Source organism: Sylvia atricapilla, chromosome 1 (assembly GCF_009819655.1).
Source record: "Sylvia atricapilla isolate bSylAtr1 chromosome 1, bSylAtr1.pri, whole genome shotgun sequence".
Taxonomy (NCBI): Eukaryota; Metazoa; Chordata; class Aves; order Passeriformes; family Sylviidae; genus Sylvia; species Sylvia atricapilla.
This window is the reverse complement of record NC_089140.1, coordinates 134,428,241-134,454,871: the sequence shown is the minus strand read 5'-3', so window position 1 is coordinate 134,454,871 and position 26,631 is coordinate 134,428,241. Positions and strand designations below refer to the sequence as shown.

At 39.3% G+C, this 26,631-nt stretch overlaps 1 protein-coding gene across 5 annotated transcripts in view; it reads right to left on the bottom strand.

The window, feature by feature from the left end:
- The window catches only part of OXR1 (oxidation resistance 1), a 225,696-nt gene that overhangs the window by 69,135 nt on the left and 129,930 nt on the right, over positions 1 to 26,631 (bottom strand). Inside the window, exon 1 of one of the 5 annotated variants that reach the window (XM_066334811.1) lies at positions 3,311 to 3,498. The exons of 3 other annotated variants lie outside the window; for them this stretch is intronic. In XM_066334811.1, the coding sequence (XP_066190908.1) occupies positions 3,311 to 3,464 (154 nt within the window). In that variant the 5' untranslated portion in view covers positions 3,465 to 3,498. Of the gene's footprint in view, positions 1 to 3,310; positions 3,499 to 26,631 lie in introns of those variants that run through there. One more of the 5 variants, XM_066334784.1, reaches the window with a different exon arrangement.

Here is a 26,631-nt window from a genome sequence, read left to right as displayed (position 1 = left end):
CACAGGTCATATGCCTCATACCCCCAAATACACTGGCTGGACCCTCTGTAGTTCCTCAGCAATTCCCCTTAACAGTGGTGCATAAACCAAAGAGCACACTCAATGTATAGCCACAGCAGTGTCACAGAAAAGAAGCAAAACCATGTCCCAAACTGCTGGTTACACTCTCTTACAAAGTAAAGAGCAGATTGAACTATGGGATGTGATGTCTCATTTAAGTAACAGGTGTATAGATGAGACTCAAATTTAACTAAACACTGAAGTTAATCCTGCAGAAAAGAGAATTCTTAATCACACATTCCCTAAATCCTTGAGTTGCATCTTAAATCAACTAAAACCACATGCAACTTCAGCATGCCAACACCTACAGTACATGATAATAAACAAGAAAACAACACTGTTCTAGCTAAAGTTTCTAGGTAAATCCAGGCTTGAATACAGACATATTAGCTATTCCTATAAATTATCAATAGATTGTATTTAGAAGTCATATTTCAAAGCTTACAGGCCTTTTTTAAAAAAGAGTAACTTTATACTCTGACACAGAGTTCTTTACTAAAGCCAGATGCATTCTTTTGACTTTCTGATTATATTGCATTTTTATCCTCCATCACAACCATTAAAAGACAAAAAAATCTTTATGAAGTTTTTTCACTGACTAGGCTGCTGACACTAGCAGTGTAAACTGGATAAACAGGTTTACAGCCTCCTATGGCACTACTCAGAGTTCTAGTGCGTCCTTTCTCCCTACTAAGAAAAACTATAGACTGTTCTGCATGTATCCAAAGAAGTGATTTAAAGCACAACATTTGAACAGAGTTGCCTCCTTGCACTTGGAAACCTAACAGAGAAGCTGTCCAACTGTTCAAAAAGACAAGCATGAAAATAGTAAAGGTAAAATTATTATTATTATTGCATTAATTAAATTGAGATACTTCATTGTAGAAGCTAAAAAAAAAGTTTTGTTTTGTTTCAGGGAAGTTGAAACATGGTTTTAAGGCTTTTATGAAGAACTATTCTCTTAACAAGTAATGCACAGCCACAACTGAACAAAGAAAAAAAAAAATCCCAACAAACAACACCACCACCACACCAACCACAAAAAAATCCAAAGCCAAAACCAAACAACAAACATAAAAACCCAAAAAAAACCCAACCAAAGAAAACCACAAACAACAACTGAAAGCACTAAGTGGGGAAGAAAAACTACTGTAATAGGTAGGCCTGGATCCAGAACACTCCAGAGACTAAGCATTTGGACCATTTAAAATCTGACATTAACTCTTAGGCTAATGCCAAGGGGACCCATCTCTAATTAAAATAGAGGTTTGATTTCAAGTGAAGCATTCTAATCATTGTTACAGCTTCCACAGCACCCATTACCAGGGCACAGGTGGTTTGTAAAAGCCAGCAAAATGCCAGACAGAACAATTCAATAGTCACAAGAATTTGTTTCTGCCCACAACTGATAGAAACCCTGTGAAGGGGAAGGGAGCATGGGAGGGCGAGGGTCTACTTGCCTTGAGCAGTATGCTTCACCTAGGTGAGAAAAAAGGTGCAATAAAGTCCATATATGCAGAAACTCACCCTGCATTCTTGAACTTGTCATTAGCACAGATTTTAAGCATTACATTATGAAAGCATCTGAGGAAATACATGTTCTGCTCAAAGCTAGAGGAAAAAGCCCAGAACATTACAACGCAGTCTAAGTTAATCCTTTCTCCCAGAAGAAGAGGGGGAAAAATAAAGTCTTTCCCTCCAAGAAATCCCATATATCACAGGAGACACTTTATACTAACAGCTGAACACAAGGCCTTGTAAGAGATTTAAAAGGCCAGAAGATGCTAAAGCATTTTACTGCCATGTTGCTTCCACAAAAGAGCGTAAACCACCTCTGTCAAAGTCTTTAACTGTTTGCAGAGGCCTTATTCAAAGTACTTTATTTCACTGCTGGAAAACAAGTTACTGTCTCATTCTCTCCCCTGCATGTTGCAGGGAGGGACATAAAATAGTGTCACTGTAAATACAGCCAGTTATTATATCCATTGTGCGCAAGAGGTGTGACCCAATGCACACAAAGAAACACCACCTACATCTGACCGGTTGTATGGGCATTCCCATTACGTTGCCTACTATACTGAGTAGCAGACCTAGTTCCCCTTCAAGGAAAACAACTCTTTTACTCTTCCAAAATAACCCAAAGTAACAAGGAAACTTAATGTGCTTTAATATTTCATTTCAGTAGAGACCTGACTTCAACCTCAGCTAGAGACTGCAAAAAATATTCGTTTATCCACTTCACACAGAGCTTCTCAAAACAGGGAAAAAAGGAAAACATTTACTATCCATTGTATATGCCTCTTTATTACAAAGCACTTTCATATCTCAATTTCTTTCTAAGCAATCACCAGATCATGCTACTTTTACACTTATCTCATAGCTTGTTTTTCGCTTCCAGTCAACAGCATTGCCCCTCTAAAAGTAACATTACCTCACTGCGTGCTCCTCCTCTGCATAAACAGGTGTGTGTGCATCCACTGACCATCCCTCCAGTTTTCACAGTACTCCTTGCCAATATAAGTGCTCACATCAGATACTTACAATACCTATGCCAACAGCCCCAACAGCATCATCAAGAAAACGAGTGACAACAGCAGCGAGCCCCCTTACTCCCAGCCACAGGACAAGGAGTCACCTACTACTGTCTCCTGACTGACATGTTTGGCCACTGAGCGGCAGAGGTACTTCTGCCCTCAGCATCACCGAGCCTACCTCCCAGAAATGCTGCCTGTTCCTCAGGAGAACCTGAGACGCAGAAACAACCTCGTATACAACAGACATCTCAAATCGAGGAGCCTGTGCTCCAGGTGCTTTCCTACACCCTAGTCAGCAAAAACACCAGCAGAGGGAAGTTAGCAAAAGAAGCGTAGGAGTTGTGTCACGGAAACCAGGAAGACGTTCAGCTGGTTTTCGGCTCTCAGACGCAGCCCCGGTGCAAGCGCTCGGCGGCGCGGCCGCGGCAGAGCCCGACCCGGCAGTGGCCCGGAGCCGCGCCGGGAGCGGGGCAGCAGCCGCCGGCCGCTCCCCGTCAGCCTCGCTCGGCTGCGAGCCGGGACACAGCGGGGCCGCTCCCGGCTGAGAAGGATCCTCTCCCCCTGCTGCTCCCGCTCGCTCTCGCTTCCCCTCGAAGCCGGCTTACTCCAGGAAAGCTCGGAAGGGGCGAGGAGCCGAGCCCGCCGCCCGGGGAGGCCCAGGCCGCCCGTTGCCCGCCGTTACCCCACAGCCACCTCGGCCCCTTCCCCAGCGGTACCTGGCGTCGGCTTGGCGGGGCCCGGCTCCCCGCGGCTCCGGCCGTCCTGGCAGCGGCCGTGGCGGAGGCCGCCGGGCACGGCGCCCCAGAGGCGGCTGGCGGTGCCGCGGAGCAGGCGGCCGCCCTTGCCGGTGAGGGCGGTCAGCGAGTCCATGGCGGCGCTACCGGCCGGGGGGCGCCATGGCCGGGACCCGCGCGCCGCCGGCCCGCGCCGCAACTTGGGCAAACTTTGCGTGGCCCCGCCCCCTTTTAAAGGGGCCGCGCCGCCGCCGCGGGGCGCGGGCGGGGCCGGGACTGCCGGGGGCCGCCGAGGGCTCCGTCCCCGGACAGCCGGGACAGCCGGGACAGCCGGGACATCGCTCCCTTTTGGGCCCGCCCCAAACACCTGGGGCTCACGGACACCTGCGCATCTCTGGGCACTCACCCACAGTTCGGGGACTTGGTTATGTTTCGCGGAAGCTCAATGCTTTATAACCATGTGCTGCAACGCTTTCTATGAATTCTCAGCTCTCCTGTCTCAGCATTCCAAAGAGTGAAAATCAAGGCAATCTCGTACTTTTAAATCTTTTCACGGTCGTGGATACGAAGATGTTTTTCCGCTATAAGTGTGAAACAGGACCAGCCGTGACACTCTGTGGTTTTGCTGCTCTGTTCTTGACCCCTCGCTCTCTCCGAGTGTCCCTGCCGTGGGATCCATCGTCCCGGCCTGTGCCAGCCGGCCACGTCCCGGTGCCCTCCTTGGAGTGTTTGCCGACATCGATTCCCGACTCGACTTTTGAACCAACTAGGTCACCTTAGACTTCCAGCAGAATTTACTAGGTGTACACTTTTTCCTCCTTTTTTGAAAGAGACACTTGATTTGTGGTATTCAATTGTACCTTTGCATTCTTCATCCCCACAATTCTTGGAAATTTCTAAGTTTTGAAAAAAATAAAACTATTCGAAACATGATCCAACAGTTTCAGAGAGAAAGAAATACCTAAGGCATTGAATCTCATTCTTAAGATCTGCCTTTTGAAGTGTTCTACACATATTGAGGCTGAAAGATCAACCATATAATATTTATACCTGTGCCATAGATCTTGAGAATGCAGAACTGTAAACTAACATGTTTATATTCTAATATGAGTATGATACAATTATATGCTGCATCTAACTGCAAATGAAGGCACTGTTTAATGAAAAATGCTCTTGTTGTGCCAAATCTATTGTGTATATGCAGAACAGTGGGAAAAAGTGCTGAGCTATTTCAACTCTTATTCACTTGTAGCAGCTGCTCAATTAAATCAGAGTTTAACATCAGCATTTTAGAGTGCTGATTTCTGAGGGTTACTTGATTTAAACAGTACACTCAAATCAACCTTTCTTCTACTCAAATCAATTCTTGCTCAGGAGATAATGATGTTCAAGGCTTTTTTCAAATAAAACATTTCATTGAAAGAGAACAAGAAAATTTTGACAGAATTAGCTCCTCCTTCCTTTCCCCAAGATCTGCCAGTAGAAATGGATGAGTAATCTGTCTATTCCAAGACTAGTGAATTAATCTGGAACTGTAAAGTCACTGCATGGTCTAAGTACCACTAGATGTTTAGAATATAAACAGGTCTGCCAACCAGACATGTCTTACCCTAAGCAGTATAATTAGTTTTCATTTTATGACAGGGTTTCTGCCATGAAAAAGTTATGATCGGTCTTTGCCCTGCTGATTCTATGTTAGACAAAATCTATTACATCTTTGCATGAGAAATGAATTTACAAATGTTGTGATCAGCACATTTGAAACTTCCAGATTAGTTGCCCACCAGCATTCCAGCCGCATACACACCTCAATTAGTGTACTGATTGCATGTATTTCTTCTGTAGTTTGAAATAGTCCTTTTCTCTCTCTCTCTCTCTCTCTCTCTCTCTCTCTCTTTCAGGTTTATATTTATAGAACTGTAAAATTGTTTAGGTTAGAAAAGACCCTTTAGATCATCAAGTCCAACTGTTAATCCAGCACTGCCAAGTCCACCACTAAACCATGTCCCTAAGTGCCACCACCCTCCAGGGATGGTAACTCTACCACTTCCATAGGCAGCCTGTTCCAAGGCTTGACAACTCTTTTGATGAAGAAATTTTTCTGACATCCAATTTCCTAAACTTCCCCTGGTGCAGCTTGAGGCAGTGTTTTTTCATTATATTGCAGTAATAGTCTACAAATTCAGATTCAGACAGCATTTTAATGAAGTATTCAAGGTAAATGTTTCATAATTATGAATTTATTTTAGCTGCTTTCCCTGGCTTTCCTCACAAATAGTCTAACTGAACTATAAAAAGACTACTTCTTACTGTAATGTCTTTTTCATAGTATTGAAAATCATTTTCTACTCAAAAGCATCCATTTAGCAATGTTTTTACTTAGCAAGAACAAATTCTTCAGTTATACTGTTTTAACTAGAAAATCAAGATATAGGTATCAGTGCTCAGAAAAGTAACAGTACTCTTTAAGACATGTGACACTCATAAACCACTGATAAAATTTCAAGGCATTACGGTAACACAGTAATTAATATTACACTTATTACAATGTAAGAATATAGTCAGAGCTGTACTACTTGCTATCCAGAGGGACCTTGAAAAGTGGGCCCATGCAAAACTCATGAAGCTCAACAGGTCTATTATGAGGTCCTGTCCCTAGGTCAGGATAATCCTAAGCACAAAAAAACAGGCTGAGCAGAGAGAAGCACTGGTGAGAAGGACATGGAAGGTAGTTAGTTGATGAGTGGCTCAGCATGACCTGGAAATGCACACTTGCAGCCCAGAAAACCAACTGTATGCTGGGCTGCATCAAGAGAAGTGTGGCCAGCTGGTCATGGGAGGGGATGCTCTCTCTGCTCTGCTCTACCTCTTGGAGCAGCCGCCTTGGAGCATTGCATTCAGCCCTGGGGCCTCCAACACTGGAAGGACAGGGGCCTCTTTGAACCAGTCCATAGGAGAGCCACAAACATGATCTGAGGGCTGGAGTATCTCTTCTATAGACAGAGAGGGTTGAGGTACAGTCTGGAGAGGAGGAGGTTCCAGGACACCTTAAAACACCTTCCACTACCTATAGGGGACCTACAAGAGTGTTGGAGAGGGAATTTTACAAAGAATAATGGTTTTAAATTAGAAGAGGTCAGGTTTAGATATTAGGAAGAAATTCTTTAATGTGGGTCATGAGGCACAGGAATAAGTTCCCGAGAGATGTCGTGGATGCCCCATCCCTGGAATTGGTCCAAGCCAGGGTGGACAGAGCTTTGAGCAACCTTGTGTAGTGGAAGGTGTCTCTGCCCAAGACAGGGGGTTGAAATTGGATGATCTTTAAGGACCCTTCCAACCCAAACCATTCTATGATATTTCAGTAGGTATCATCAGCACAAATATCCAGTAGTATGGGCTTTAAAATGCTGTTTCAACTTGGCTACGCCTTAGTTGTACCACACCTGTGCTAGCAATATTTTTAACAAAGATCTCTGCTCTGAAAGCTGACCATACTTAATACTGTGTCACTTCAAAAATCTAATATACTGGTACTAAAATTGCAGCCTGTATTTCCATCTGAAAAGCTTTGCAGCATTCCTTTTTAATTGGTAGGACCAATGTGAACACTCCATACATAAACAATGTGTGTCCCTTTTGCTGTAAAGCTTAACCAAATATAAATGGGTTCTACAATATTTATAGTTTTTTCACTTATATTGATCTTGAACACCTTTACAGATCATTCTACCTTTCTGTCCTCAAAATGTCTGGCTTTTGCTGAGGAGGACTAATAAATCTGTGTTTGATCTCTGAATGTGCAACAAGGATCTCTTCTAGGTTTATCTTCTGGCCTGTGCTATCAGTGGAAGAAAGAGTATCTCTGTAACTCAGCCACTTAAAACTCTCCCTCCAAAAAACGGAACTGGTCCTACCTGCTTTTAATTGCTTGTTTCTGTTCCCATGCTGAGTGTAAGCACAAGGATTCATTTGGCAGGTGAATGAACTCTGTTGTAAAGCTGATCAATTTAAAAGTACCTTTTAGTTTAGTAAAAAACTTAAGTAAACATTTTTTGTTAAATTATTTTGTTTTGAGGTTACAATTATCCCCAGTTGGATCTCCAGATCTCTTTGAGTTGTGTGCAAACACCTGTAGAAGCACAAGTTGCAAAACAATAGATGAGTCTAAGAGGCTGTGAGAGCGGAAAGGGAGGAAGGGAGAGAAAGAGGAAGTTTCATGCCAGCCTCTGTGACTTCAGTGCCAATGTATATTAGCTCAAAATGAGGAATCAGACTGTGACAGAAATAGACATGCCTTCATATTGGTATTATACACAAACCGATGTTCAGTAGCTACAGAAGTGTCTGACAGAATATGTCTGCATTTATGATGTAATATTTAATAACACGTTATGCTAATCTATTGCACAACCTGGCTTTGTAGCTAGATCTCCAAATCCTAAACCAGAGCAGGTAGAGAGCTGATTGAGCTGCATCCTAAAAGATGGGAAAGAGAGCAGGGATCCATTTTCATTAGATAGAAAAGGACACAATGGGATAAGAGTATTTCCAAAGTCCGAACATATAGTTGTATATAAAGGTATTTCATAGGAGAATAAAAAGATAAAAACATAAAAACAAGTTGTTGCTATATCACTTCTTCAGGAACAGATTTATTGCATGTGAAAATAAGTGTATACTGTAGCAACTAATCCGGCAAAATGCTGGCAGATGCTATTTAACTTCCTTTGACCTGGGCCATTTCACGTGCCTGGTGTACAGGATATGTGTGCATATATACAATATGTCCTGCCAAATTCACAGTGACCAAGCTGCAGGCAGAAGTGCACCAGGCACTAACACAAACCCCTCACTCTATTTTGTGAGAAAAGAGGTTTGTACATGCTTTCCAAGGTGACAGTCTTGGTGTTCAGTCATTTGGCAATTAGTCATCGTTCATTTGTATATAAACAACCTCTGGGCAAGCATGTAATTCTGGGAGCTTGAGCCAAATGCCCCATTTAAGCTTCCTTAGTCATTCTGGAGGTGCTGACTGTCATGTAACACTATGAAGATGCTGTATGCCTTTGTTCAGTATTCTAAACTACTACCTCTGGTCAAGACACTACCATTTCTGTGGTTGCAAAACCCATAATTTGCAAAAATATGAATTTGAATGTAGAATTTCTCAAAAGCCTAACCTCTTTCTTAATTTTTAATGAAACCTATTTTTAGTCATGTAAAAAAATAATTCAGGATTTGTTTAGGTTTTTGTTTTCTTGTGAAAAAAGTAAACTCTTAAAGACAGAAAAACATACCACACTCTGTTTCCCATGCTGTTTCAGTAAAAATTAAACACAATGTAGAATGCACGTGCAGTCCCTGAAGGAGAGTCCAGAACTCAGGCATGCAGAACTCCCACATTCTCAGGCCTATTTCCCTAGGAACAAACTAATTTGAATGATGAAGTATGGAAGTGCACAATTCTAGAAGCAAAAACATATGCGCAGATCTATTTTTGTGATTAAGAATGTTCAAATTATTCCAAAGGGAAATTCAGTGTCAGTTTAAATTTGAGAGAGGCTGAAAAGAGATTACCAGGAGGTGACACTAAGTAAATGGGTGTGTTAAAACAGGTTCTTCACAGGGAACTGGGGGCTAGGTGTGGCTGTTCACAAGATTTCAGAGTACCACATTCTCTTTTCAGACTAGGCACTCAACAAGAAGGAAACTCCCATCTGCATACTAGAAATGACAAACCTGGAATTTCAGACTTCAGCAGCTAGGAATATAATTTTAATTTTGCTAACCAGCTCCCTGTAGGATTGAAATGACATGAGCCCCATTCTCTACCTTGACCACTGATGTTGTTCACTGTTCAGCAGAAAATGTCACTCTGAAGGGACAAGACAGAATAAATATGGGCAACAAGGGTATTTTCAGTCCCTGATTCTGGACTGGCATACTCCAAGTATAGCTTTTTTTTTGTATACAATTACTCTTGAAACAACACTGGGAAATGACAACAATGACAGGAAGCCATAACAGCATCTCTTTTAGGATTGTTTTCTTGGTAAAAAACTGAATCAAACACCTGCTGTGCTAGTATTTCAAATATGGCTCAATAAATCTTTAATTTCTTAAGATGTATAAAATACAGGTACCACACCTAGATATGAGGTTTGTCCAGGCTGAGGAGAACATTTGGACCTTGGGCATCTCAGCTTACCCCTACAATATATTTTAGCATCAAAAGATACACTGCTCCTTATATTTAATTCCATAAGAGCCAAGCACTGTAGCATTCACTGTGTGATTTTGTCTTCTTACCAAGAAGTTGAATACATTAATATTATGGGTTTGTTTGTTTGGTATCTAATCTAATCTAATCCTGGAGAGACTATTTAAAATTAGGTCAGCCTGACAAGTCCATTTCATCTTTAATCAAAATTTTTGCTTTTCTAGCCAGATTTCAAAAATTTTCATACAATAATTTAAATTTAGATAGTGAAGATAGAAACACCATGCAAATAAAATGTACAATCAAATCTGGGACATTACTGTAACATATATGAAAAATGTTAATTGATTCACAAGTGTCCTGTACTGGCACACATAGCATAATTACAGGAATGCATACTAAGCATATAAAACCCAGAAGAAGTGAGTATAAATTAAGGGTATTTTACTCCACTTAACTTCATCTTGCAAAATAATTTTATCGGATTTCAAAAACATGCCACAATTTTTTGGCACTTTTGGATGTATCAAATTTCAGCTGCACATGGTCTGAATTTTCAGAGATTCAGGTAAATAACAAGCTTTATTGCCTGCAATTACCCAGCTGTTCTGCAAAATTATAGAATCATAGTCACCATCCAACTTGTATTTATGATTTTTTTTTCATAAAACAGCAAAAGAATTAGAATTTAAAAAATGAATATTCTAAGACTAAATATGTATTTTTTTTCTTATTTTCTCAAAATATACTTATGTTTGGATGTTGAAATGATCATTCTACAATAACATGTCAACATTTGTTAGAATATCAGTGATATCGACATGGAAGTTTTCAGATATGGCCTTGAGAACAAATGCACATCATATGCACTTCTCCACATTTGTGGCAGAAGTTTAGTTTCAGCTGCAATCACACAGCTATTTATGTAGACTACTTTATCAAGTAAACATGAAATAACCTCCAGGTCTTCAGTTTGTATTTATCTGGTCAGTAGGGACTTATTATAAATAGAATATTCTGTTCTTTCAGGGAGTTGTATGAAACTGAATTTGGACCCCAGGAGATATGAATGCATGTTCATAGAGACACCCATGCAGTTTAAGGGTGTTCACTAGTTATGGCACTTGCTGAAAAGAGTTGGTTTTCAGTAGACATGTCTTCTGTGTCTGTGTCATCAACTCACTGGCTTTTTTTTTTTTTTTTCTTTCATCATGTGTTTTGCAACTGAATGTGGAAAACACTGGCAGTATAAATGATGACTCCGTAGTATTTACTAGCTAATCTCATCCTCCACAGAGACATAAATTATGTAAATTATGAATAATTGCTTATGAAAGGTGTTCAGAAGATTGATTATTCATTAGATATTTGAATCATAAGCAAACAGTATTGACTTAATGTTTTTTTTTCCTTTTTGCCATATAAGTGTAACCCTTTTTTCCTTAACACTCACTAAATGCTTATCAAGTTGTTAATGCACTGTATTCCTGTAAGGAGGTTGCTTGTACTTGCTCAGAAACAATAGTCAGAATGCAGTTCACTTTTTACATTGACTGACTGGTTCATGATAAGATAGAATGTCCCTCTGGTGGGATACAGTTGTTGAAGTTCAGTCTGGTTCTAAACCATTTCTGAAGACTAAGCAATCATAACACAACTCAGATTTCAAATGAAAGCCTTGATTCAGAGCCTTAACATGAAAAATGTTTTGTGATCAATATCTCATCACCTCATGACTGGCTTTATTCCTCATGTTTATAGAAAAAGCTACATACTTTAGAAATCCACAGTCCTTCTTGGGATTATAACATTAATGATCTTCAAATTAATAAAGCCTTTAAAGTGATATAATGAACTGGTTCTGTCTGTTTGAAGAACTAAACAACTGCTTGTCATGTACTTTCATGGTCTTTGGTTGGCACCAAATCGTTTCCAATTCAGAAAATACTATGGCTTTTAGTAATAAGTTTTGTGTTTTCATTGCAGCCTTTAGACATGAAGGTACCTAAGATATAAGATCCTTTCAATTTACTAGAACAAAATTATTCTTCTCAGACACCTGGAAAACACAGGCTTAAGAACAGTGATGAGCAGTCAGTTCTATGTAGAAATCCCATCAAAATAACAGTAACTAGAAAAATGGGTCTAAAATATCATCAGAATTTATCTTAAACCACAGTAAGGCTAATGGCAACAGCTGATCATTTTGATTGGAAATATTTTATTCTAATAAGAATTACTGATTTTCTATTTAAGTTGCTCCTGCTTAGGCAGTGCATTCTAGGATTAAGGATTAGTTAAAAAAGACTGAATTCTGTTCCAGTCTTTGCTACCTGTTTTTTTGTGGTTGTTTCCCTTTAGTAAAGTAAGCATACGAAAGCCTTTTGTACATACCTTTTCCTGAGCCACCTAAATTTGTGTAGGACATTCCTGAAATTTTCTTTTGAATGAAACCCCAGAAGAAGTATGTTGATTTTCCTAGGAGGAAGTTCTGCTTTTTCTTTCTTGTTAAATCTTGCTTCTTAAGGAACATCTGGTGTCTCTCCCCTCCCCCACTGGCACTACATCACAAGCCTGATTCATTTGCTCCCATAATATCATGTAGAAAACTTGTGGATGGTTATTCACTCTGTCCTTTTGGGGATAATTACTACAATTTATCCTCAGAAATGAAATCTATTGCTTCTAGTTAGCTAAATCATTTGAAGGCTGTCCATTACTGTATTATCTCTGAATTAAGAAACTCTATCCTTTACACAGTAGGGTTTTTTCCCCTGAGATTTCCTATCTTAACTCCTGCATGTCTCCCACATTTTATTATCTTGGCTTTGATTACTGTCACAAATCACTGAAACGATTTGCAGAGTGTTGTCTTTCTTGTGTTCTGCCACATTAGCTGCAAGGCTGTGCACACCATTGAGAACCCATGCTTGCATGCACCATTGAGATCACAGCTTTACAGATTTTACTTGCCTCATATTAATTTCCTTCTATTTATTTAGATGGGATTAGCTGCAGGCTTCATTTAAAATTACCAAAGGCATGTCTTGCCATTTTCCTTGCATTTCACCTAAGGATGAAATATTGTGAACATATATTGTGTACAAAATCTCAAAAGAACAGTCCTTCTCAGTCCTTTTCATAGGTTATCTGTCAAGATTTTTTACACCAGTGCTTCAGGGTCAAGACTCAGAATTTGTACGTGATTTGACTGACAGGGGTTAAGGGTGAAGCACTAGTGACAGGCTTTTTTATCAAGGAAATAAGCTGTTGTATTTCTCAGAAGTCAAAAGCTTATTTCTTCCAAATATAGGTCCTAGTATTAATAAATTATGCTATGTTGGAAATATGTACAGCATAATAGTTTACTCATGAACCTTAGTAAGATCAGCAAACCTCAGTGAGAAGGGAAAAATAATTTGTCTAGCCTTGATCTATTTTTGTACTAGATACAAAGGAAAAATTCAGTTATTTGTATTGGAGCTGGCCTCCTGAGTTCCTACTAATCTGTTGTTGAAGTTGTGCCTGGCTCATATCTCAGTGTCATTGAAGAAGACTCCAAGACTGCTCCAGCAGACATGCTCTGGAGCTGACACAAATGGAGCTGCCATGAAAACTGCGGAGCACAGCAGGAGAGAAGACTCCTGTGTGAAGATGAGCTGCTCAGCCTGGTGGAAGAGCTAAAGAGGGGGTGGGGTAGAAAGGTTAAAAAGCATCAGGGGCCCTGAGGAGGAGATTGACTGGTGGAAACAGTCTCTGCCATCCCTGAGACACATGCACCAGACCTTGCATCACTAGAAAGAAAGGATCCCCTCTTGCACTTTTCCTTCCCCCCTCCACCAATGGGATGGGGAATCAGGAAAGAAAATAGAATCCATGGATTGAGATAAGAACAGTTTAATGACTGAAACAAAGTAAAAAATAATAACTAACGAAGTGAAAGATAATAATAATAATAATTAACTACTGCTACTACTACTAATTGTAATAAAAAGGAGAAGGAAGGAGAAATGTGAAACCCAGGAAAGAGAAGTGCACAATGCAATTGCTCACTGCGTGCTGACTGATGCCCCGCCCATTCCTGAGCACTGATCCACCCCCTTCCAGGTAGCTCCCCCAGTTTATCACTTGCCATGACATTCTATGGTATGAAATATCCCTCTGGCCAGTTTAGATCCGCTGCCCTGGCTGTAGTCCTTTCCAGTTTTTCTGCACCCCCTCATTGGTGGAGCATAGTGAAAAGTCCTTGACTCAGAGTTCAGCACTGAGCGCTGAGCACTGTTCAGCAACAACTAAAGCATCAGTGTGTTATCAATATTATTCTCATACTGAATCCCAAACACAGCACCATACCAGCTACTAAGAAGAAAATGAGCTCTGTCCTATCTGAAGGCAGGTCAGGATCACTAAAGCAATTCTGAAAAAACCCAGCACCACAACCTTTTAATACTTTATACTTGTTTTATATCCTCTGTCACTTTCCTTTTGGTTTGGGTTTTTTGCACAGAAAGCTTTGAGGAACTCTGTGGTATTAAAGGACCTCTGGTGTTATTCAAGACTTCATGAAGAAATTAAACGGTAACATTAAAAGTATAAGACATCTGGATAAGTAAATCAGCAAAACTCAACAACTGTTTTAATCATGGTTGGCAAATCTATAGTTTTCTGTTGGAGTCAACAATCATGTGGATAAGAGTAATCTATTGATAGCAGTGTACTTGTACTTTCAGGAATTTTTTTACAAAGTCCTGCAGCAAGGAAATGAGGCTATTGTAGGATGAGATGGCTCAGCATTTAATATCCTTAAAAGTGTAGTATCCTAGAAGTGTAGACTTCACAGCAGAGGAAGAAAGATTCTCAATGCAGCCCAACAGAGATGCATGCTTTTAAACAAGGTGATGGAGTTTGCTGATGATACAAAATTATGTAGAAATAATATGCTGAAAAAAGTTAAAAATTGTTTCATAATACAAAACTTAAACAAAACAGCAAGTGAAATTCACTGTTGATAAATGTAAGGACAAGTTTTCCTCTAAGTGCCTAAATATGTTTATATGTACACAGCAATGAGCTTTATGTGAGCTATCCAGTAGAGATATCTAAAAATGTCAATCAGTAGACATCAAAAAAGCAAAATAAATATGAATTATTAGAAAAAAAATACAGTTACACTATTATGTAAATTCTTCAAATGAATATAGATTGTACTGCTGGTCACACTCTCAAAAAAAAGATGCAATGTACTCAGAAAACATACTGAGAAAAACAACAAAGGTGTTGAGCTGCTGCTTTCTAGGAAAGCAGGGAAAATAATAGAATGTAGGTAAGCAGAAAATAGATCAGAGGAAAACTATTCACATTTCTCGTGATAAGAGAGGTCAGGACACCTAATGAAATTACTATGAAGATTTTTTTAAAAAGGGAACACTTTTTTATACAGCATAAATGAATCACAGAACTCATTACCACAGGATGTTGTGTATGACAAAACCATGAATGGTTCAGAAAGTAATTACAAAAATTCATAGAAGGCCCATCAAGACACAATAAGCAAAAGAATGCAAATGCAAACTCTGTTTTCTGGAAATCCCTATGCCAGAGACTGCCTAAAGCTCAGAGGAAATAGCAGCAAAGTATCCTTTCATACTTGAGCTCTTCTGTATTCTTTCCCTAATTACCAGCTGCTGCTGGCCACTGTGGAAATAGGACACTAAACTGGACATGAGTAAAACATTACCTTCACCTCACCCTGGCCAGTCAGTCTGATGTAAGGACTCACCATGATAACCACACTTTGGCCCTGCTCTGCTACCAGGAGAAGCTGTTGGCAAATGCTTTCCTTGGGTCACTTGCAGTCTGAAGATCAGGTCTGGGGTCTCAGGGACATACAAAACACCTCAATCCCTATGAATGTTGAAGCAGAGAGAGAGAAGAGCTATTATTTTGCTTTCATTTTCTTCTTTTTTTAATCTCCTGAAGTCAATGCAAGATGGTGTGGCTTTTCCACCTTAATTGCCTTCTCCAGAAAATTGGAAATCTTACCAAGTACCAGTGTTGATAACTTAGTTTAAAGAGTCAGGAACATAAAGTATTTCTGGAAAAGAATCCAAATAGACCATCAGAACATTCTCAGATGTCTAAATTGTAAGGGCTCTGAAGTTGTACTCTATGTAGGGAAACAAATGTGAAAAAAGAAAGCATTAAAGGACAACCAGGAGATTTTACCAGACATCCTGGATATATTATATTATATTATAGTGGCTGTAGACTGCCCTGAGAAGTCAGCTGTGATCCTGGAAGGGCAGGGAATTTATCCTAGAGCAGTTTTAGATTTAGCACACAAATATCCCTCTGTGCTGGAGCAGCTGCACTGCCAAGCTTGCTGGCAGGCAGGGAGAGGAGCCTGCTCATGCCCTGACTCCACAGATGTTGCTTTGCGCTCTGTAATACAAATAATTGGCACAGGAGTTTCACAGCACTGTTCCTCAATGTGCAGATAGGATAAGGGATTCTTTGGTTTTCAAAAAATTAAAGCTAATCTTCAGAATTCAGGGCCTTAGGAAAAGAGATTATATTTTATGGTGGGGGATTTTTTAGTCCAAAATAATATTTTACTGTCATGCAAATTTATTGTCACGAATGGAAAATCTTAATTAAGATATGAAGTGCCTACAGAGGGAAGGGGTACTGAGAAAAACTTGTAACCCACTATGCATATTTAATTTTTTAAAAATCTACCTGGAAACAGTTTATTATCAAGTATAATGGTCTATTCACATATGACTTACCAAACAGAATGACACTTTACCAAAATAAAGCAGCAATACCCAAGATTTTTTGGCAAAGTCTTACAGCATGTCAGAATCATTCCTCTAATAAGATAGAAAATTTCTACTTGAAAAAGGTGCAAGATTGAGCTAAAATAATTTTAAAACATAGTCAGAGGGATGGTTTTCTTATAATTGATGCACAGCACAAAGCACTGGGAACTGTTACTTTTTCTTTAGCAAAGCACAGAGACTTTTAGCATAACCATAATTGTTTTCCCCAAAAGTTTTGTTTCGTGCCCAAAACAAGAGGAACCTAAGGACTGTACCATGGAGCTATGATCACTTGTAATTTAAACTTTCAACACTCAGGTGTTCTGACTGCTCAAGCACTTTGGTAAATTACCTAGGAATTATCATTTATTTTCTACCCGTTTGAGTCAACTACCAGTGTATCACCTGGTAGAAAGCTACCTTTTACCTTACTTCTCTTGATGCTATTACATTTCTCCCTTATTACTGATGGGACAGTATGGGATAACATGGAGAGTGCTGTCTGCTCTTTTAGAGCATCTTTCTGATAGTTTAATAGTGCAATCCGAGTAACAGCACAGAATCAGCTCTTCATCCTACTGGAGACCACAGGGATCAGATACTGAATTATCAGAATTAGTCAAGTATTTTAATAAATACCATCATTATTAAGACTACCAACACTTTGAGGAAAAGTGAAGGGAGGCAGACAATTTAGATTTGTTTGGCATTGAGATTATACTCAGCTGAATGAAATACATGGATATAAAACAAGACAGTAGCCCAAACAATTCATCATTTAAACAGATTTCTGCAAACTAAAGTCATGGCTTCTTGATGCTGAAATCCTTTTTGACTGAATGATTTTGCTTCAAAGGTGAATGTAGGCATCAAAGGTGTGAATTAGTAGGTGCATAATGTCTATCCATCCACCTACAAATATTTTACATTCTTGTATCCTCCATGCTTCCCATGTCCTCTGAATTAAGAATATTCTATCTGATTATTCTATTTTGCATTTGATTCTTTATTTGGCCACTGGAATTTGTTTTCACTTTTTAAAAAGAATTTTGTTTTCTCTGTTTTTATGAAACTCAACTGTCATAAGCCTTAATAAGTAAATATGTACCACTTGTTTCCTTATGATGCTCAATTTCAAATTACATTAAATGAGCAATTTTTAAATTGAGGTATTCCCCTTTAAAAATTCTTTCAGCCTCAGTACCATAAGGTTTCTGGGCTTTTTACTATGGAATTTGTATTCATCATTCTCTGCATAAGGACATCAAACTAAACACCATTTCTTGCATTACGTATTTTATTTCAAGCATTAATTCTTCTAGAAGCAGACATGTATTTTTGTTTTGCAATTCATAGAAAAAACAGTAATCTTTCAGATGAGATGTACAGAGAATTTTAAACTGAATAGTATTGGCCTTTCTGTAACTTCTGTGAAGACTAATGTTTTGCGTTTACATTTTGAAGGTAGAAAACAAGATGAAGTCTCGTTTTATTTGTTTTCTTATGCATGCAGTGTTTGTTTATGTGATCAAAAATGTTGAGGTCAATGAGAACTTTGAGACAGCACATTAAAGTTCACTATTTCTCAATAGTCTTAACACGTAATATTACTTTTAAGAGGCATGATGACAAGGGAGCATGAGCTAGCTAGAGCATTCACTTTCTAAAGTTACTCACAGTGGATGACACAAGGACTTGCTTGTACCATAAACATTCCCCACCCCTGCTACATGGACTGCACGTAAGCCTGCAAAACAAGCTTTAAAGTGCTTCAGGGCTTTGGATGGGTGGTTTGGCAGATTTTTACTGCATGAATAGTGAAGGGGAGTAAGCCTCTAGTGGTGATATAAATAGGGATTTCAGGAGCACTGTAATGGCCTGTGTTCATCGTAACAAAGTGCTTCCTGTGACACCTTATGACCGAATGGTCTGGTTGTAGAAGCTGTGTTTCCATTTTGTAAATTGGTCTGAATCACGACAATGGCGTCTCAGTCAACAAACCAGCATCACTGGGTGGTTAGTCAAGAAAATATTCTGTCCTGGGAAGCAGGGTGTATCACATGTTTGATATCCACAGCAGTGTTTTGACTGTTTAAATGCTTTTCCATTTGATTTTATAACAAGAGCCTTCTTCAAGTATCAGCATTATTACCCTGAAGAAAAAGAATTAGGAATAAATTGTATGCAGCTTGCACAATCACACAAGTCTTTTGAAAGAGGTAATTAGACTTCTGAGGGCAGATTGCCATAGCATATTGCAGATAGGAAAATCTTGCTAAATTTTGTGGTCTGCCATGCCTCTTGCATTTTACACAGACATCTTGCATCATTTGAGGGTAAAACCTTCTCATAAATATTAAAAAGCAGAAGAGCTATGGTTTATTTTATTGTGAAGCAGTATTGTCCTTTCCTCCCTCAAAATTAATTTTTCCCTTTCCTTAACAAAAACTTACATACATTCAAATGTTAGTACCACTAAATTCTGACACTCCCCCGTAAATGAGCTACTCTTCTAACATTTTCCAACTTGGTGTCAAACAGAATCGTGAGAAGTTATGAGCCAATGAAATCATAACCAGGCTGACCAGTCAGCCCTGCTGCAACACAAAACACAAAATCCAAAATATTTTATGCCATCTACGTATGTAATGCAGAATCGTATTTTTTTGATAACAGGATCTTCAGTCATATCTCCAGTGTCTGGAAGTGCTTTGTTTGTAAGATCTTTGCATTTTGTTTTCCAGAACTCATGCTTCAGGAAGAAAATACAATATTAGTCTAAGGTTAAGTGCAAATAAATCCATAGGGATGATCTCCAAGCCATTTTCAGGTGAGTCTTCTTACTTTCTTTCCTACTGAAAGATGTGCAATCTCACCCAAACATATTCGAGATACTTCAGATTTACTCCCTGTTACAGATCATAATAATGTTTTTAGGAGGGAAAAAATCCCTGAATTTCAGTGAACGGTTATCAGTAAGTGCAATAGATTCTCCTTCCATTAGTTAAAGTTAAAAGATCCTGAGAGCCACTTCATTACTTGGAGTAGAGTAGAAAGCAATTGTTTCTGTTTTACTCAGTAACTTACATTCCTCTGATGTCCTTTTTTATTTCTCTTTCATGGTTTTACTTACATAAAACACAGGAAATTACTTAACTAATTCTATCGTACATCTCTAAATTAAGTTTTCAAGTGCTCAGTGGGCTGGTTCTGTAACAAAAGTATGGTGCACTCAGTGAAAGTGGGCATTGCACAAGCTGAAACTGAGCTTTTGCAGATCTAGGGAGAAAATTCTTGGTTTCTCTAATAACTGATGAAAACAGCACAGCACGGAGACAGCAGAAAACTTTAAGTGACAAAGTGTTTTCACATATGATAATAAACAGGGGATTGCCTACTTGGAAATCTTATTCTTTGTATAACCACTAGATAAAGTATTTGAAAGAAAGTGTATGAGCAATCCCCCCCCCCAAAATATTACCTTTCAAAATATGGCAGTCAATTAAAACAGCAAAGCTAGAAAACAGTAATAAACTGCCTGACTCACCCAGTTTTCTCAAGGACATATTACGCTAGATGTTGTGAATGAAGTACAGCTGTTTTTCAGAGTTACAGTGCTAAATGCTTCATATAGTTTTATATGCTTCATGTAGTTTCATTTATAATTTTACACAGTTGATGTTAAAGATAGACACTAAAGTGCCTGAAGCTGCATTGAGGACACCAAACTGTGTCCTAGCCTAGTATCAAATAGCATCTTTAGAGGCTTCTTTTCTTAAACACTTTGTCTCAATTGATTCCTTTTACTGTCAAGGATTGTATACTGGATCTTTCAGGGTGGAACTGGGGGGAAGAGGCTAAGAACTACTCCACTCACAAGAAGTGATGGCCTGTGGCCTTTTATTTCACTGTTAAGAAGGTTTGACAAAAGTCAGGAACATTTAAGGCTGTATCTTCAATTACAACCCACGGCTATTGTTCTGCAGGGTAAAATTTACAAGTGAAGAAAGCAGTTATTTACCACATCTGATATGATTTCCTGCAGAAAGGGCAAAGTATCATTACGTGATTTTTCAAAGAAAGGACACAGTATCATGAGCCATATACTCTGAATGAATTCCTTATATGTACAGGAACAAATCTTGTATTACTGACCTCTAAGGAGGTACAGTCTCTGAGGTTAGCTTAATAAATCATATCCTGGAAACTTCTCGACAGGGCAGTCTCATGCAGGAATATCGCTTCAGTACAGAAGTATTTGATGGCACTGCTGCAACAGCTTGACTCCAAGGAATATGAATCTAGTGAAGGGCATGGTCAAAAATGTAAAAGATGCTCTGAGTCAATTTCTTCTGGCTACTTGGGTCATACTCTTAACTCAGCTCTGTTTCTGGGTCAAGAGGGGCTTTGGTTGAAGAGCACAGAGTGAGATGGAAAGCACTGAATGGGGCTCAATGAGATTTTACAGCAGAGCTCCTGTGATGTTACTGCAAGTCCTGAACTTATTCCACTCCAAGATCTTTTTTTATTCCACTCCAAGATCTTATTTCCATGAGATAAATAAAGATAAGAAATCTTTATTTCTTACCAATAAATCTGAAAAAAGATTTATTAATCGTTATTAAATGTTAATAAACTGGCTAGTACCATGGGCAGCAAAGGGTTAATCAAGAGACAAGTGTAAGGGAAACATTCTCTATTTCTTAATTGTTTGCAGAGCTAACCCAGCATGCAGTAGAAGAATTACAGAAAGCATTTGACCAAGATTTGTTCATGCCAGCCACACCTTTTCTTGCCTCTTCACGGAATACAGAAATGTGTCTCCCTGAGGACATTCTGCAGAGTTTTGAGATGGAACAACTTGACAGTGGAAAAGTACAACTCTAAATATAGTACATTTTGTCAAACTTTGCTTAGAGGAATGTTCCAATAGATACCTGTTCAAAGATGCACCTTGCTATTGCTTCCTATGCAAACCCCTTTATTAATAGGGATTCTGCAAGCCAATAATACCAGTATGAGGCCATATAAGTGGCTGATTGTTTTGGCAGGTATTCAGGCCACACAATGGCCTTTGGCTTCACAGTCATATTTGTCATAGTCTGGAGTGCAGGAGGTCTTCCTATTTTGTTTCTTCCTTTTTGTTTACTTACTGGTTCCTCTTCTTTGGCACATAAGAGACTGTGTCCTTAAAAGGCACAAAAAGTACGGTTAGCTACTTCATTTCCAGAGCATTTCTTTCCATGATGGATTCTAACCCACAGCTCACAAATTTCCATTTATATGTAAGGAAGAAAACCTTTCATTGAGCAGGCAAAAAGGATACCATAACAAGTCTATGAGACATGGAAATTCAGTATCTGAAAATCCACACAGCATTGGAATCACAGATATCAGAGATAGAGTTTTAAGGGGAAAAAAGGTAGAACTAGTAAAAAGACTACTTTTCCTAGCAGTCTGTGTTTCCTTCATTCAAGTTCCCTCTTTATATAAGAAAATTCATGATACTACACATTTCATACTGTCAGGAGTAGTGGAGGCACAGGCACAGTTACTGGAAGAGAAGGAAAGAAGCATATTCATGCAATTTTTATTGCTCTCCTTAAAGCTTTTTCCTGGTGCAAGTGATGGACTCACCACAGGCACTTCATCTCCTCCTCCACTTCTGTTTTTCATGGAATCCCTGATCAGGAGAAGGTGACCTCCAGGAAACAGCATGCAGGAGGTAACAAGCAGGTCAGGATCTCGTCATGGATAACATCACTTCTCTGGGAAGCGTAAGAAGTGTGATTTTTCACACTTTACTGAAGCATTAAGTCCAACCTTTTATTCCTTCTCTGTGGCCACATGCATGGAGTCTGCCTAAATACCTAGAAAATATTTTATATTCCCTTCTCTGTTCTCTTATTTACTTCTAAAACTACCTATTTCTTGCAGTAGGTTTTTGCTCACATTGTATAAACAGCTCTTCAGGCACTGCTGATTGTGTGATACAGTATATGCCTACTGGAATGAGAAAATGACAAGAAAACAAAAATTATGAACGAAAAAAATCTCAGCAGTGATTTGCAGCACCCCAAGTTAGAAGATGAAACTTTACATTTAAAAAATGTTTTGAAGCAGAAATTATGTCTTCTGCACACTCTCATTACACCAATTCTTTCTACTATTTTTCTTTGCAGCAGTAAGACTCTGCTGGAAGATATGGCTCTAATTTCCATGTAGGAAACAATGTGGTGGGAGATGCCCTCCTCCAACCTCCCACCAGGACTGGTTAACAGCAGGTGAAGACCCAGTAGGACACAGGAACTAAGCTGATCTTTTCACCTCTTTCCCCCCACCCCCCGACTCCCAACCCAAGAAATGCTTAGGCAGCCCCTGATCTGCCCCCTGGCACAAGACTATAATTTTCCTGCTGAGGAAGCACAAACAGTTCAACATTCTCCATTCCTCTTTGGGAACTTCTGTGCTGGCACTGTGACAAACTCACTGACCTCTGTGGAGAGACTCACAGCCTCCATTGACATGGATTATGAGAAACTGATGCCACATGTGGCAACAGCAATGGCACAACCTGAAAAGAAATTCACAAATGCTTGTGCAGAACTTTGGATGTAATGTAACTGAGCAATGTAAAGCTGCAAGTCATTCCATGGCTCAGGCTCTCTCTGTGTCAACTGTGAAGACTCATTTATATTTAGTTAAGGCTCATCCTCAAGTTTTAGTCTATCTTTGACGCCAAACTTAAACTGCCTTTTCTTAGGGAACTCTTCAACCTGAAGGCAGTATAGCTCTGGAGGATGGGACAGGATTGGAAAAGACTGCCTGTATAAAAAAATGCTTAGATAAATTTCTCCAGTATCCAAAAACATGTATGATTCCCGTGAAAGAAGAACAGGAGATTTGCAAAGGATTCTGGGTGTTCTAGGTATTTTTCCACTGAGTAATTTCCATCTGTGGGAATCTTCCCTTGGAGCCACACTAGAGACAGAACTTGCTCTAAATGCAAAACGAGGAAGCCTAGAATTTTGTATTTCCAGGGAGTTTATACATACAGCTCTCCTTTTTTAACTGACCTTCTCGATGATTTTTTTTTAATGAACAAAATGTTCATTTATTTATTGGATCAAATGTTTTAAAATGCTCTTTAAAAGTGCTGACCATGTATTATAGTCATCAGAAGACATGTTTTTCACCTCCTCAGAAATGGACTGGCAAAGAGAATGCAAGGCCTGGGGAAACAGTGGCAAAGAGCCTCGCAGAGGTGTGTTTAGAGAAGTTTCTGTCACACCAAGTCCCAGCTGGGGCACTGATGCTGTCCCCATCCAATTGGGAAGGTTGGGATCACAAGGACAACTACAAGCTTCTTTTAGTTAGTAGCATGAAATCTTAAGTAATTTCTTAGAAATGCCTAGAACTCTAAGCTACTGCATGGAGATTGTCAGTCTGTGGCTTTAAGAAGGCCTGCAGGAACTGTCTGTCCAAAAATCATAGAATTACCGGATCATAATATGGTTTGTGCTGAAACAGACCTTTAAGATCATCAAGTCCAGCTGTTAACCCAATACTGCCAAATCCACCATTAAACCATGTCCCCAATTGGCACATCTACATGTGTCTTAAATACCTCCAAGGACACTTACTCCAACACTTCCCTGCACAGCATGATCCAATGCTGGACAACCTTTCAGTGAAGAATTTTTTTGCAAACATCATTTTAAACCTCCCGTGTTGCAACTTGAGGCCACAACCTCCTTTCAGATAGTTGTAGAAAGTAGAGAGCAATGAGGTCTCCCCTGAGCCTTCTTTCCTCCAGGCTAAACAACCCCTGCTCCCTCAGCCACTCCATTCCTCAGAAGACTTGTGCTCCAAACCCTTTACGTCCAGTTTGTATCCTCTCTGCTGTGTTGTATTTCCAGCAGACATCTAGTCAGTTGAAGTCCTCATGACAACAAGAGAAAGCTAATATGAGACTGTTTAAAGAATATTTTCTTTGGCTCTTTAGCCTGGTTGAGAAGCATAAAGCAGACTCCCACCATGATAGCTGCCCTGTTGGCCTTCCCCCTGATTCTGACCCACAAACACTCAACCCTATCCTCACCATCATTAAGCACTAGACAATCAAAACACTCCTGACTGAGAGGGCTACCCCAAGCGCTTCCCCTTCCTTGCTATCCCTCATGAGGAATTAAAGCCATTCATTGAAGCATTCCAGTTGTGTGACTCATCCCACAACGTTTCCATGATGTCATGAATGAGGGTAAAACATGAAGGCTGTTTGTGTATAACACAGCACTGTACACACACCAAAAACCCCCAACCCACTACACATTTTAAAACAGAAGTTACGTGTTCTACACTCGGCTTTAAGGTAGCAATCACTTATCCAAATATAAGTGTATTCTAAAGACATAATGTTCTCATCGCTTATGCTTCTGAAAGAGTCCTCTGTAATCTCCTTACTAAAGTGTGTAAATATTCCTGCCAAACTTACAGGCAGGAGCCGAAGATCATCTCTGACTCAACTTGGATGCACCAGTCTGAACCCTAAAAATTCTGGTTTCACTTTGTTCCTGTAGAAACTCTTGCTCTACCAGAGTCAGATCCTTCAGGAAAGACAGAGCACTGAGAACTTCAGAGTCTTCCAAGTTGTATCTCCTGACAATCACCATCCTGCATAAAGAAACTGCCATCACAAACTGTATCTGCTATGGTCTTCCAAAAATTTCGCCAGTAAGTAAAGATTTAAACTCTCAGAAGGGCTTTTGGCAAGAGTAGTGATTTTTCCCTGCTCTCCTCTAGAGAGGACTTTCACCTTCTAGAGAGAGACTCCTCAGTGCAGTTTGAATTTGCAGGTGGTGCTTCTGGTGTTATTTCCCATAAATTTTTGCACTGCACCTATATGTCCACAGAGGAGGCATATGAGAATGCAGTTGCTTTCTCAATGCCAATTCTTCTTCCTTAAATTTGTATTTGTTTCATATCAATAGAGGATAAAGGATATGCAGAACTATGCAAGGAAAATACATTTAAAACTAGGAACTGTGGTCCCTCTCTGTAAATTATGATCTTAAATAAGAGCAAAAAGAAACGTGTTTGATAATTTTTAACCCCTGAATTTGAGTTTGTGTTGAAGCAGAAGACTGCCTTAATTTTAAATTGCTTCTCTTTTTTAATACAGGTGATCTAAACATACCTGAATTGTTTTTCTGCAACAAATAATGCAGTGCAAAAGAACCCACACTCAAGCAGTAAGAGCATCTCGTGTAGCTCTGTGCTGATGGTGACTTCTGAGTATTCTGGATGCATGCTGTAAGGTTTTGACGAAAACATTTTGTGGGCACAATATTAATGCTAAAAGGAATGCCCATCATGACAAAGTTAGTTTAAGTGAAGAATATTTTAAATTCATAAAGGAGCCACATGTTGGAGCCATTTGAAAATCCAAGCCAAAAGCTGCCAGCAGTGGAGGAACTGCTCAGCACTAAGGTGAGCAGTAGTTTGCTATCAGACTCAACCCCAGTTTCCACTCATCAGACTTTTGCCAATATGCAGATTTTGTACATGATCTAGGTCTGTGTATTGCAAATCTGCATTTCAGCTTCACAGATGATAGGTTTGGTCTTCTGGATGGAAATATTACAACTTGTCTTGGAAATTTTAGGTCTGGGCTTCCTTTCAAGAGAATCTTAAGTGTATGTTCCAGTAAATACATCTATTCCATTAACTGGCCAAGCCTACAATATTAAAGCTTAACTCCAGTCTTCCTTCTGTGCAGAATGTGGCACTGTTGTCATTCTGATCAAACCCAAATGTACTAGGGTTGTAAAATGCAAACCATAAGAATAGTGACTTTTAATAAATCTTTGTAGAAGTGAGGAATTCAAGGCCACAAATACAACTTTTCTAGTTACGTACTAAGATAAAACTACATTTTATGGAGAGATAATATGTTTGCAACTAATTATGAAGTTTCCAGTAGCAATGCAATCCTTAATTCATATTTACAAAACTGACATCCTCATTCTTAGTGATTCAATAGATTGCTGAATTGCTTGCTAAAGTTTTTCTTAAAAAAAAAAAAAAAGGTATTTCAATAAACCTTAGGATATATTTTAATCCTTTGAAGGTAAATTGAATAATTCTTCTATGAAAATGTACTACCTTAACATGGAATGGAATGAGGAAAAGACAATTCTAGTTGAAACTTTATGTTAGGACACTGGATCTTTCTGAAAGTATATAATTATTTTTCTTGCTCT